The sequence below is a fragment of the Ziziphus jujuba genome, chromosome 1 (assembly GCF_031755915.1).
Source record: "Ziziphus jujuba cultivar Dongzao chromosome 1, ASM3175591v1".
NCBI lineage: Eukaryota > Viridiplantae > Streptophyta > Magnoliopsida > Rosales > Rhamnaceae > Ziziphus > Ziziphus jujuba.
Genome location: NC_083379.1, coordinates 39,868,102 through 39,882,545, shown reverse-complemented (window position 1 = coordinate 39,882,545; position 14,444 = coordinate 39,868,102). Strand labels below are relative to the sequence as shown.

The 14,444-nt window shown below is 35.1% G+C and overlaps 2 protein-coding genes across 2 annotated transcripts; one reads left to right on the top strand and one right to left on the bottom strand.

The window, feature by feature from the left end:
- Positions 1-2,119: 2,119 nt before the first annotated feature.
- LOC107433412 (receptor-like protein 6) lies at positions 2,120-3,487 on the bottom strand. Its single transcript, XM_048468162.2, has one exon. It carries the CDS (start codon positions 3,485-3,487, stop codon positions 2,120-2,122), a length of 1,368 nt encoding a protein of 455 aa, XP_048324119.2.
- Positions 3,488-8,344: 4,857 nt separating this feature from the next.
- LOC112490696 (cucumber peeling cupredoxin-like) lies at positions 8,345-9,218 on the top strand. Its single transcript, XM_048468160.2, has 2 exons — positions 8,345-8,537; positions 8,679-9,218. Exons 1-2 carry the CDS (start codon positions 8,351-8,353, stop codon positions 9,131-9,133), a joined length of 642 nt encoding a protein of 213 aa, XP_048324117.2. The 5' UTR covers positions 8,345-8,350; the 3' UTR covers positions 9,134-9,218.
- The last annotated feature ends 5,226 nt before the right edge of the window (positions 9,219-14,444 follow it).

The window sequence follows — 14,444 nt, the reverse complement described above, 5'->3', positions numbered from 1 at the left end:
CGCCAAAAACACAAATGTAGGCTACTCTTACTATGCGTCGCTGAAACTGAAATGTAGGCGACTTTTAACTGGGTCGCTAAAAAGGGATATGCGTCGTTAAAAACCGAATATAAGCGACATTAAAAATGAGTCGCTAAAATTAATATACAGGAGACTCTTATAATGTATCGCTAAAATGTCTATGAGTCGCTAAAACGAGACTAAGGCAACTTTTAATATGAGTTGCTAAAATATGTTTTGAGTCGCTAAAACTTGAATATAGGCGACTCTTAATATGCGTCGCTACAATACGTATTGCGTCGCTACAATACGTATTTAGTCGCTAAAACTTGAATATAGGCGACTCTTAATATGCATTGCTAAATTACGTATTGAGTCGCTAAAACTTGAATATAGGCGACTCTTAATATGCATAGCTAAAATATGTTTTGAGTCGCTAAAACTTGACTATAGGCGATTCTTAAAATGAATCGCTAAGATATATTTTGAGTCGCTAAAATGTACATACTGGTGACTCTTTTATTGAATCGCTAAAAGTGTTAATGTATCGCTAAAAACACGAATAAAGGCAACTCTAAAAATAAGTCGCTAATTTTCTTATGAATTTAACGATAGGACGTTAGACGACTCTCTATGGTACGTCATTAAAAATTTTGTGTGACGCATTTATTGCATCATTTATTGATGCGATTCTTGTAGTGAAAACTTGTGGAAATTTTTTCTTTCATTATATTAAATTTTGTGTATTTCAAACCCAAAAGCTCACGAAAGATACAACTAATGCCTATTGAATGAAGCAATAATATTGGATGTCCCTAGAATAAGTAAAAACAAGCACAAGTCATAAGTCGGTTAATTAATTGGATACTTTTGTACAGACTGACTTTTATTTCTACTAAGCGGTCTCCATATAGAATATTCCTCCAACTAATTCTTTCATACACATTAACCCAATTGCCTATTGTGTCCAACCTTCCTTTGCTGAATAACCAAATATATTTATATCAATGCAAAGCCATTAAAAAGAAATTTTAAATAAATAAACTATGTTTCATAATGTTAATACGTGTTTGTATCACAAATTAGGCTGCCCAACCGTATTTTTATCATTAACTGAAGTATATGTGAAACTCTTAAACATGTGTTGTAATTCATATATCAGCTTTACTTTATACCTCATATTGCGTATAGAATATGATAAAAGAAGATGAAAATCTTCTTCTATTTTTCTGTCACTATTCCTATCATATTGCATAGAAAATATGATTGAAAAATATATTTTAATTTCTTTTGTATGCATACATTGATAGAATTTTTTTTTTTTTTAGAAATAGTTATTTTTTCATTATTTCTTTAAAAAAAATTTCTTTATTAAAGTTTTTAAATATCATGGCATCATGTCATTGAAGAAAGGAAAAATTGAACAAAAATCCACAGAGGGCAAGAGAACATTTACTTTTGAAATAAAACGCTACTCTGTTTTTTGGCAGGTGCTCGGCCATTTAAAAATTAAACTGGGATCAAATAATTAAAAAATATATATATATCAGAAGAGAGAGAGAGTCAATCTATAATAATAATAATATTATTATTATTATCTAATAGGTGCCTAATTAGTTGATAAAACGACAAAAACTGATTCATGCAACCATGGGCACGGGAAGATTTTAATCTGTTGGATATGTTGACCAGGACAAAATCACATCTGTGGTCTTTGTTGATAGCTTCAAACCAAAAAGATAAAGTTGAAAAAAAAAAAAAAAAAAGATAAAGTTAAGAAAGTCCATAGTTTTTTAATTCTTGGTCAACAAGAAAGTCCATATTTATTATTACATTGACAAGTATGCTCTTCTCTAAATCAAACAATTCACAATCCACCGCGTATCTGAGTGTAGTTTTCATATATTACCACCCAAAAAAAAAAAAAAAAAAAATGTTTTCATAAAATAGAAATGAAAATAAAAAAATTTATTCAATGTATAAATATCCAATAAATTTCAACTTTACATGATGACAAGTAATCAATCACATTATTATTATTGTATAACCACATAAACTAAAATGATGATAATAGTAATAATAATAACAATACTTATACAACAATCAAAATGATAATTCTTCATGCTCTGCCGCAGCTTTTAGAGAGTGGAACTCCGCACAATCCAGGATTTCCAACATATGATTCGTTTCCGAATGTACTGAATTGATTCCCAGTTGGTATAGGCCCCACTAGATTGTTATACGAAAGATCCAAGGTTGAAAGCTGTTTCAGGTTTACCAAACACGATGGAATGCCACCACTCAGGCTGTTGTTACCCAATTCAAGGACTTGAAGGTTACTAACGTTGCATATTGAAGTTGGAATCTGCCCTATCAAATGGTTTGAACGCAGTGAGATACCAATCAGCTTACTCAGTTTCCCAAACATGTTAGGAATTGCTCCTGATAAACGATTTTCAGCGAGAGCAAAGATGGTTAGCTGATGAAGGTTTGAAAGGGTATGTGGAATGAGACCGGTGAAATCGTTTTCAGCAAGAACCAGATAACTCAATCCTGTCAGATTACCCAAAGATGCCGGAATTGACCCACTGAATTTTGATCTTTGAATATTCAAATGCTGTAGTGATTTCAGATTTCCAATAGAATCAGGCAAATGACCAGAAATTTGGGTGAACCAAATATCAAGATGCTGAAGGGAGTTGCTCCAACTGGATTTCGAAAAGTTACCCGTGAGCTCATGGTTTTCTAAGAGTACAAGTTTTTGGAGGTTTGGTAAGCCAATAATTGTGTGTGGAAATTCACCCTTCAATTCGCAACGAGCAAGACTGAGAGTGACCAATGAGGACGAGAGATTGGCAAAGGTAGATGGTGAAATGGAGGACATCCAAACGCGGTCGAGAACAAGCTCTCTAAACTGGGTTAGGTTGATCTTATTCCATACAGAACTTTCGAGGGTTAAAGAATTACCGAAAGACAGATCGAGCGAAACCAATCGAGACAAACGAGAGAGTTCCAATGGGATTGTGCCATTGAAATTAGAAGAAGAGAGATTAAGATGTGTCAAACTCGATAATGAACCATACTCTGGCAAAACCTTGGATTGTTGAAGGTCATTGTGAGCAAGGTTGAGGTTCTGGAGGTGTTTTAGGAGGAAAAGACTACTGTTGGAATTAATTGGACCTTTAAGCCAGCTGCAACTCAAGTCGAGGCCAATCACATTTCCAGTCTCGTTTTCGCATCTGATACCATCCCATTTGCAGCAATCTGTTCCCTCCTTCCATGAGTCTGTCTTTGCATAATTGGTGACTCCTTCATCAGCACAAGATATAGAAGCCCAACTATCAACGGAAAATGAGGACTTCAATTTGAGCAGAGCATTGCTCTGTTCTTGGGGGCACAATGCTGGAGAAGAAGCAGCAGATACAGAGGAGGTAATGAATAGTTGGGAACACAAGAGGAAGGAAACAAAGCAAAGTAGCTTAGCCATGTTTTTTTTTTTTTTTTTTTTTCCTCTCTTTTTTGTTTAGAGAAAAAAGCAGAACTGGAATTCAATAAAATGATTGTTGTTATTGATGATGGATAATTTGATGTATGGCAAGTGTTTTATAGGGAAAGTTGGAAGAAAAGTCTACAAGAAATTTGATGATGACAATTGACAAGGTCATTTTACGAAATTTCCTTCTTCACTCGTTCACGTCGTTATTTGCAACTAGCACCGTCAACAAAGACTGCCAATCGCGTAAAGATTGTAGTATGTGATTTTCTAGACTTCAAAGTGTCCTCAAAATGGAAAACTGTTGCCTGATTGAACAAAACAAGTCTCTGGAAAATGTTTGGTTCTGATTTTGGAATTTTCCATTTGCTCTCTGGTTTACTTTTGATAATTTTAATGGTTTTTGTTAGAACCTTCCAAGATGAATTTGAAAGAGAAAATACATATTTGTTTTGAATAGTGTTCTTTATAAGGTCATGAATTATGTTATGGTTTGCCTTGATCACTTTTTTTTTTTTTTTCTTGACGTGTTAAATTGGCAGGAATTTCTTTTCTTTTTTTTCTTGACGTGTTAAATTAGCAGGAATTATTTTTTTTCTTTCTTTTTTTATCGTCAAGCTTGATGGAACCAACAGCTACAGTTAATATTTTTAATTATTGCCGTATAGACTATCCTAAAACGAAAAAACAAATAATTTAGTACAATATTGTGAAAAATTGTGAAACATATGCTACTTATTTCTGCCGACAACAAATTATACTATATGGACATTATTGATCCTTTCTTAACGCTAGGGCAACTTGCATAAGTAATAACTTTGCGACACTAAATTTATGTGGAGTAGGTGCAACCCCTATAAAAATCCAATTAATATTAAAAAACACATAACCGCATTAACAATATGCATGCTCTCAGTTAAAAATACATTAGTTTTGTAAACTAATTATCATATATATGTTATTTTATAATGTTTATTTTGTTGAACAGCAATTAACAGAGTACCTATAATTACACACTATTTAGAATATGCACATATCTTCAAAGCCAAGGACAATAATCCTAAGCCAAAAGTGAGACAGTACTAATATAGTTATAATGAGAAAATGTAGAGATATATATATATATATATATGTATCCAATTATTTTTCTATTAGAATCTTCTAAATATAATTGATAATTTTAAAATTTATCTGTAAACTATACAAGTAAACCTGGCAAATATGTTGCGTTAAATCGTATTCGTGTAATGTTGTTTTGTGTTCGTGTGGAATTAAATTAACCCAAACACTATCTATTTAAGATTTCGTGTGAAAATAGATAAACACAAACTCATTCGATAAATTCTCATGTAATCCATCATCCAACCCGCTAACCCATTAATAATAAATATAAATTTGAAAAATTAAATTTTACTTAGCTTTGAAGTAATAAAATAATATTTTTTTTAAAAAAATTACAAAAGTTCTTGTTTGCTTTTAGATTTTTAAAAAATTAAATTAAAAAAGAAGAAATTAATACATATTTAATAATAAATTAAGTAATTTTAATATTATAAAACTTATATAATTATCAAAATATCCCTCTTTAATGGATTTATCATATTTTATCCATTAAAATTTGTTAATTTATTAAATTTTATTAGGTGATACTGATATATATTCGATATAATATTATCAATTTAAATTTATAAATTATTATATAGATTCATATTATATTATCGTGTAGAATATAATTTTACCAGGCCTATATACAAGTCTAATAAAATAAATGTAGTTTAATGGAATGTGATGGATATTAGTTTCTCATAAAAAAGAAAAAAAAAAAAGAATAATAATTCTTTGTTTACGTGTTCGTACTATACAGCCACCTAGACCAATTCCAGTCTGTCAAGCGTCATGTGTTAGGTGAACAAAGGGACAAAGTTCCCAAGTTCAATTCGAAGCAAAGTGGGACCGTTTTGAACAAGACCCTAAAGTCAAACGACTCTTGGTAGGCCGCACTAAACAATTAATTAGGATAAGTAATAGTCCTGACAAATATATATAAATAGAGCAAATTAGTATTGATGTAATCTTACCCCAAAATAAAAAATAAAAAACAAAAAACAAAAGAATAATAGGGAATGGAATGCTTTTGTTGCATTAAAAGAAAAAAAATAAAATAACAAAAGATACCATCTGGAGCGAAAAAGGACATAGTGCATAAAAAAAACATATAAAAGTACAATAAAATCTCTAATCATACAGTGGGGAACAAACTAATTTAGAAGTTATAATTATAGAGGTATAGCTAAAACTTTTATAGTCTAAAACAACTTATGCAATCCTCATGTTGTCTTTACTTTATTAGGAAGTAATTTTCAAATGGCTTAATATAGTGTTTAAATATTTGGCTTCAATGAGACGGTGTTTATGTCAATCAATTATTACATATCTGCAAATTTATGAATTATAAAACAACTCTAAAAAATATATTACTATTTTAAATAATTTTATATAAATATATAATATCAATTTAAATCGTTAATATAGTGTATCATATATATATATATATATACATATATTTTTGCAATATACATATAATTATTATGATATAGAGGTAAATTCTATAAAGCATAATTTAAAAAGTTATAAATTATTATAATCTAGAGCTTATTTTTATTTACAACTAATTCAACTTGGAATCAAAATTTTTTATGAATATATAGAAATTATTCCAATATAATGTATCACTGTATATACATGGTCCTATTTTATTTTATTTTTTTATGTATTTTTTATTTTTTTATACTATTTTTATCAAATCGGTGGTCCCCACTGCTGAGCTGAACTGAGAAAATGCACATATGTTATATTATTGGTCAATGGTCAACGAGAAAAATCCATATTTTTATTATTACATTGACCAGTAGACTCGTATCTACTTCTAACAATTCACAAAGTAGAAATGAAAAATAATAAATTTAGTTCCTTGAACTAGAGCTTTCTATATGTCATGCATAGATATGTAATTAATCTTGGACTCCAATATTATGTTATATGTATCATATACATTGGTGAATAATATTAATATAGAGCTTATGTATTAACGTGCCGGTTGCGCAGTTGTACATATATGGAGTAATTTAGGGAAGTAGTTGTTGCCCAATTGATGGACCCACATTTCCCGTTCTCTTCTGGCAAGTTGGTTTTTCCTTTTATACAAATGCATATCCATTAATCGTGGCCCATAAGAGTGATACACTGATCATGTTGGCATTAACTACATATACGCTCTGTCTAAGAAAAACCCGGGGGGTCATGATGCCAAGACTAATCTGCATTATGATGACATGCATATTTGTTGCCAAAATTGATGCGGCTTGTGCTCTGCTTTAGAAAATTAAAGACTAGGTTTGAAAAAATGGATGTTATAATTTCTGAAAATAACTATGAAATCCATCTGCTTTGGTTCAAATACCATGGCTTAGTAAATAATCTAGCTTTTAAACGATTAATTTTACCATAAGATCAACTATGGGTGAACATATAATTGACTGCAGTTAAAAAGATTGCCAAAGAATATTATACCCATGAGATAGGAACACAGAAGGTTCTAAGCTATCACTGAGTTATAGCTAGGTGCCCAAAATTCTCATATTATAAGAGTGAAAAAACGACTGCTTGAAGGGCCAAGAAAGCAGTCTGTGAGACTTCTACATGTCTAGTTGGTAATCCAATCAACTGATAACAAGCATTTATATGAACAACAAAGCAAAGGTTCAAGTTAAAACACATTAATTTTCATAAATTGTATATCATCAAATATAAATGTGAATGACATATCAAATAAGGCAACTTCACTTAATATATTATAAATTGACAAAGATTTTACCCACGTATCATAATTGTAGAGGCAAAAAAGAAAAAAAGAAAAGTTGCCAATTTAATTTAATTAATTTTTTTTTGATAAATTGCAGCAGAAAACTAGCTCTGCAACAAAACTCTTAGAATTATCACCCTTAACCATTGCGATTTGTGGTGTCTCAATGGGACAATCTAATTAAATTAATTATCTCCTAAACAAGTTTTCTCCACCCCTTGACTGCCTTTCTAACACAGTACCGTCGATCAAATAAGAGTATTTTTTGTGAATAATTATTAGTTTAATTAATTGAAAAGAGCTGCTCCAGAAGCATAAATTTTTTTTTATTTTTTATTTTTTATTGTGCTATTCTAATTCTATAATTTAGAAATTAAATTTGAAAAAGTTAGATAAAAAGATTAAAAAAGAAATTGCTGATCAATAATGAATTATATAATTTCACAACATATTATTTCTGTCAATTTGCGAGACATTTATTTCCGATGGAATTGGCAACCCGAAAATTGTCGACATAAAATTCTACGCGGGAATGGGGGTTGTTAATTCACATTGAATAGGTACCCAGGTATATTGCAATTGCAATTGCATAATATTCTAAAAAGTTGTAAATGAAGTTTCCACTTTTGGGTGCTTAAAGGGGTCGAACCGGGCATACTTAGAGCTCCATATACTTGACCGGCGTCCATGGTTTAGCTTCTCTGACGCTATATGCAACATATACTTGGTCAAGTACTACTACTTCTCTTCTCTTCATGAATAATTAATCCTACAAACAACTAATTAATTCCACGTGAACCCATCTCTCTAATAAACTCGTCTTCATTCTTTTGGCCTACCAACTTTATGGAGACTTATATTTATATATATATATATATATATATATATGCCATATTACTATGCATTCCACACAATTGGAACTCGATTTCCTCATTACTACAACTATAAATTAATTAACGAAAGTTCAAAAGAGAGACAGAAATATGGAGAGGTCCATGAGTAAGGTTTTGGTGACTTTTGGTTTCATTATGGCAGTGTTTATGCAACATGGTTGTTACTATGTGGATGCACAAACGGTGCATGTTGTGGGAGATGCTAGTGGTTGGACTGTGCCTCAAAATGGTGCAGCTTTCTATCAAACTTGGGCTGCTAATAAGAAGTTCTTTGTTGGTGATATTCTAAGTAAGTCATTTCACTTTCTTTATTTGCTTCTTCTTTTCCTTCTTAATTCCATTTTCTAATAATTAGTTTATACTTTATACCATCTATATTATATTACGTCATGATATGTTATGAATTAATTATTTTCTTTAATGTATATAGCTTTCAACTTCCGGACCAATGCCCACGATGTACTCCAAGTACCAAAAGGATCGTATGACAAATGCAGCTCCGACAACCCTATCGGCCAAACCATCACCACCGGCCCAACAAACATAACAATTGATTCCTCAGGAAACCTCTTCTTCATCTGTACTGTTGGTGACCACTGCCAGGGTGGCCAGAAGTTATCTATCACCGTCTCTGCCTCACCTCCTGGTGCCTCACCACCTTCCGGTAACACTCCTGCTCCACCTCCACCTGCCACTGCTGCACCTCCTACAGCCCCATCCCCCACCGATCCGTGCGCTCCCACTACATCATCCTCTCCTTCACCATCATCATCCACTCCTGGCGGTGGCTCTTCGGTTCCACCACCGCCTGGTTCTTCTTCATCCGCCGTTTTGGCCGGTGTCTCCTTGTCCTTCATCTCCGTTGTCATGGGCTTATTCTTTTAAATTTTTTTCCGGAGTTTATTTCTTATAGTCTACGTCATTGGTTGTGATATTGATTAAATTTGTCTTCATGTCATTCAGTATTGTATTGTTATTTTTGCTATTAGAAATTCAGAGTTTTATTAGAAGCACACTATATATGATCAATAAAAGAAAAAGGTTCTTCTTAGAAACCCTCTACAATTTGATTTTATTGCTAATGTTTTTTCAAAGAGACATCCAATCAAAGTGATAAAAATGGTGAGCATTTCTGATATTTTATGTATGGATGCGAATTCTCTCCCTCAAATGAAATTGGCCTTATTAAAAAAAGGAAAAAAAAAAGAAAAAGAAAAAAAAGGAGAAAACAATACAGTTTTAAGTTCCTGGAATAATCTTGGCCATTAAATAAAACTAGTTGCTATTAAATAAAGCAAAGATGTCTCTGGATAAGTAAAAACAACAGCAAGTTATAAGTCAATTAATTTTTATTTATTTTTTTTTTTTTTGGTGGGTACAAACCGACTTTTACTTCCTATATATACGCAACTTGTAGTGTGGTATGGTAAGCTAATATACTATATTCAATTTCCTACCTATTATTACCAATCTACAGCTCTTTTACCATAATTTCTAGTTTCTACTAAGCGGTCCCTATTTAGAACTGTTACGAAATTGGGAGAAAAACAAATAGCAACGGAAACAAAGAAAGCGAAGAACAAACACACAGTTTACGTGGAAACCCTTGACGGGAAAAACCACGGGCAGAGAGAAGCAAATTCAATATCGAAAGATTTGTACAAGGTGAGCCAAATTTCGAGATACCCTAAAAACCCCCCAATGACGGCCGAACAAAAATACAGATATATATATAGTACAGAAGAAACCCTAAAATTGAACAGGTCGGCCCGAGACCTCCGCTTCCACCACAGAGCCCCAATTTTTTCTCTAAAATTTAGTTTCACCAAATGGGTCGCACCGCGAGCTTTTCGGGTCGGGTCAACAAGAATTCGGGTCACAAACTCTAACAATCTCCACCTTGACACGAATTCCATATAAGGAATGAAAAACATACAAAACTCCAATCTTCGATAAAAGTTGCCATCCTCTTCCACAAAAGCCCCTAAAGGCAAAGCTCAACAACAAACACCAACCAAGTCCAAGCAATGCTCAAACTTGGCTACTGGAAGTGCCTTGGTCATCATGTCAGCAGGATTATCATGAGTACTCACCTTACTGACAACAATATCTCCACGAGCAATAACATCACGTACAAAATGATACCGAACATCTATATGTTTTGTCCTCTCTTGAAACATCTGATCCTTAGTGAGATAGATAGCACTCTGACTATCACAATTGATGACCGTACTCTCCTGCTCAGAGCTCAACTCACCTATCAACGCCCTTAACCAAATAGCTTCTTTCACCGCTTCAGCTATAGCCATATATTCAGCTTCTGTAGTTGATAGTGCAACTGTTGCTTGCAAAACAGACTTCCAACTGATAGAAGTATCTCCAAGAGTAAATACATAACCAGTAGTGGACCTCCTTCTATCAAGGTCCCCAGCAAAATCTGCATCAACATATCCACGTACACCCTCCTTACTTCCACCAAACTCTAAACAAGTGTTAGTAGTGCCTCTCAAGTACCTTAGAATCCACTTGACAGCTTGCCAGTGTTGTTTGCCAGGATTAGCCATATACCGGCTCACAACACTAACAGCATGTGCAATGTCAGGATGGGTACACACCATAGCATACATCAAACTACCAACAGCACTAGAATAAGGAACATGTGACATATACTCAATATCTCTATCCAACTGTGGTGACATATCAGCAGACAATCTAAAATGAGTAGCTAATGGAGTACTTACAGGTTTAGCGTTCTTCATTCCAAAACGCTCCAGAACTTTCTCAACAAAAGATCTTTGAGTCAAGAAAAGTTTACCTGCAGATCTATCTCTCTCAATCTCCATACCAAGAATCTTCTTTGCCGCTCCCAAATCTTTCATCTCAAATTCACCACTCAATTTTGCTTTCAATCTGTTGATATCGGATTTCTTCTTGGCCACTATCAGCATATCATCAACATAAAGCAACAAATAGATAAATGAGCCATCTTCCAACTTCCTAAAATACACACAGCTATCATATTGGCTTCTAGAATAGCCATGGCTAAACATAAACCCATCAAACCGCTTGTACCACTGACGAGGGGATTGCTTCAAACCATACAAGGACCTTTTCAACAAACACACATGATCCTCTTTTCCTTCAACCTCGAAACCTTCGGGTTGCTGCATATAAATTGTCTCCTCAAGCTCACCATGCAAGAAAGCGGTCTTCACATCTAGTTGCTCCAACTCTAAATCATGCATAGCAACTAGCGCTAACAAAGCACGAATAGAAGTATGTTTAACGACAGGGGAAAATATATCATTAAAATCAACTCCCTGTACCTGTGAATACCCCTTCGCTACTAAACGTGCTTTGTACCTCGCATCTTCAACACCAGGGATGCCTTCTTTCTTTTTGTAGACCCACTTGCATCCCACAATCTTCTTACCCTCTGGAGGTAATGCTAACTCCCAAGTGTGGTTCCTATGAAGCGACTCCACCTCTTCCTGCATAGCAATTAACCACTTTGCAGAATCCTCACATGAAATGGCTTCATGATAGTTGCAAGGATCACTGGGACTCTCGATCTCCTGTGCTGCAACACAAGCAAAAGTGACATAGTCTGCTAAACTAGAGGGCTTCTTGATCTCCCTGCGAGGTCTATCCTTGGCAATCGAATGCTCCTGCACCTCCTCAATTCTCTCTTCTTCCACATGAGTGGGTGTCTTAAATGGGCCTGAAACTGAACCATTCTGTGAAGTACTTACTTCCTCCACCCTAAACTCCACCTGCTTTGGCACACTGTCTGAAACAACGAGCTCCTTTTTCGGATGCAGCATTGCCATCTCATCAAACACAACATCCCTGCTAATCACAACCTTAGATGACTTTGGATCAGGAAGCCAAACTCTATATCCTTTTACACCCTGCGGGTAACCAAGAAATATGCCCTTCTTCGATCTAGGCTCAAGCTTACCATCATTAACATGAACATAGGCAGGGCATCCAAATACCTTCAAATCTAGATAATTAGCAGGTTTTCCAGACCATACCTCTTCAGGAGTCTTGCAATCGATTGCTGCCGATGGAGAACGATTCACCAAGTAGCAAGCTGTAGCAGCTGCTTCTGCCCAAAAGTCCTGTGCTAACCCAGAATTCGACAGCATGCATTGGACTTTCTCCATAAGAGTTCTGTTCATCCGCTCAGCCACACCATTTTGCTGCGGAGTTCCTCTAACTGTGAGATGTCTAACGATCCCTTCGTTTCTACAAAACTCATTGAAAACACCATCACAGAACTCCAATCCATTATCTGTACGAAGGCGCTTCACCCTTCTTTCCGTTTGCTTCTCTACCAAAGCTTTCCATTGCTTGAAGATAGCAAATACGTCATTCTTGTGCTTCAAAAAATATACCCAGACCTTCCTGGAGAAATCATCAATGAAGGTCAACATATATCTGCCACCACCCTTAGAAGCAGTACGTGCGGGTCCCCAAAGATCTGAATGAATGTAGTCTAGAGTACCTTTGGTTTTGTGAATTCCAGTACTGAAGCTAACTCTCTTCTGCTTCCCAAACACACAATGTTCACAAAACTCCAACTTCGAGATACTCCGATCGCCAAGCAAACTCCGTTTGCTCAACATCGCCAAACCTTTCTCACTCATATGGCCCAATCTCATATGCCACAAACGAGTAACATCCGAATCTGACATGGACACTGAAACAGCAGCCGACCCCATTACCACAGAACCCTGTAGCCTGTATAATGTACCAACCAGGCTAGCTTTCATCACCACCAAAGCACCCTTCAGAACCCTCAAAACTCTACCACCACCAGCAAAAGAACAACCAGACTTGTCCAAAGCAGATAAAGAAATTAAATTTTTAGATATATCTGGAACGTGACGTACCTCAGATAGTGTTCTAATAATTCCATCATGCATCTTCACCCTTACAGTTCCAATGCCGATGACACAGCAAGGATGATCATCTCCCATCAGCACAACACCTTTATCCACCGGAACATAAGAAGAGAACCAATCCCTATGGAGACAGATGTGAAACGAACAGGCTGAATCCAAAATCCATCCCTGCTTGCCCGAACTATCCTCAGTCACTGAATAAACATCTCCATCTTCAATTTCCTCATGTGCGACACTGGCTTCGGCATGTTCCTTACTCTTTTCATTATTTTTATTTTGAAGCTTACGACATTCAGTTTTGATGTGCCCCTTTTTCTTACAGTAGTGACAAATAAGGTTTCTGAACCTTGACTTCGATCTTGGCCGACTACCACCATTGTTATTTTGATCTCTAGATGATGTTCTACCTCTAACAATTAGACCCTCTCCTCCGGAACTCCCAAAATTATTGTTATCCGAACTGCTGGTCAACTCCTTATCAAACAACTCCTTAGAATATAAAAAAGCTTTCACATCCTCCAATTTTAGGGTTTTATTACTGTAAATCAAAGTCTCCCTAAAATTTTTATACGATGGAGGTAAGGAACGCAGTAGCATTAGGGCCTGATCTTCATCATCATATTTAATGTCCATGTTCGCCAGATCCAACAAAATAGTAGAAAAATCATCTATGTGTGTTTTAATAGATGTACCTTCAACCATAGAAAGGGTGTATAGACGGTGCTTCGCAATCAGTTTCGTTGTGAGATTCTTTGTGATGTACAAAGATTCCAACTTGTCCCATAAGTCCTTTGTTGTCTTCTGATCAAGGACCTCCCTCAAAACTTCATTGGACAAGCATAACTGAATGGTGGATAGGGCACGCTCATCAACCTCGGCTTTCTTTTCGGCATCCCACGAAGACGGCATCTGCTCCTTGCCAACCAACGCCTTGTGTAAACCGTTCTGTGTCAAAATCGCCTTCATCTTGACTTGCCACATGGAGAAACTCATGTTGCGCTCAAATTTCTCAATGTCGAACTTTGTTGCCATGATCGAAAGAAAAAGAAAAGAAAAAATTCCCAAATAGATCGACGCGGCTCTGATACCACTTGTTACGAAATTGGGAGAAAAACAAATAGCAACGGAAACAAAGAAAGCGAAGAACAAACACACAGTTTACGTGGAAACCCTTGACGGGAAAAACCACGGGCAGAGAGAAGCAAATTCAATATCGAAAGATTTGTACAAGGTGAGCCAAATTTCGAGATACCCTAAAAACCCCCCAATGACGGCCGAACAAAAAT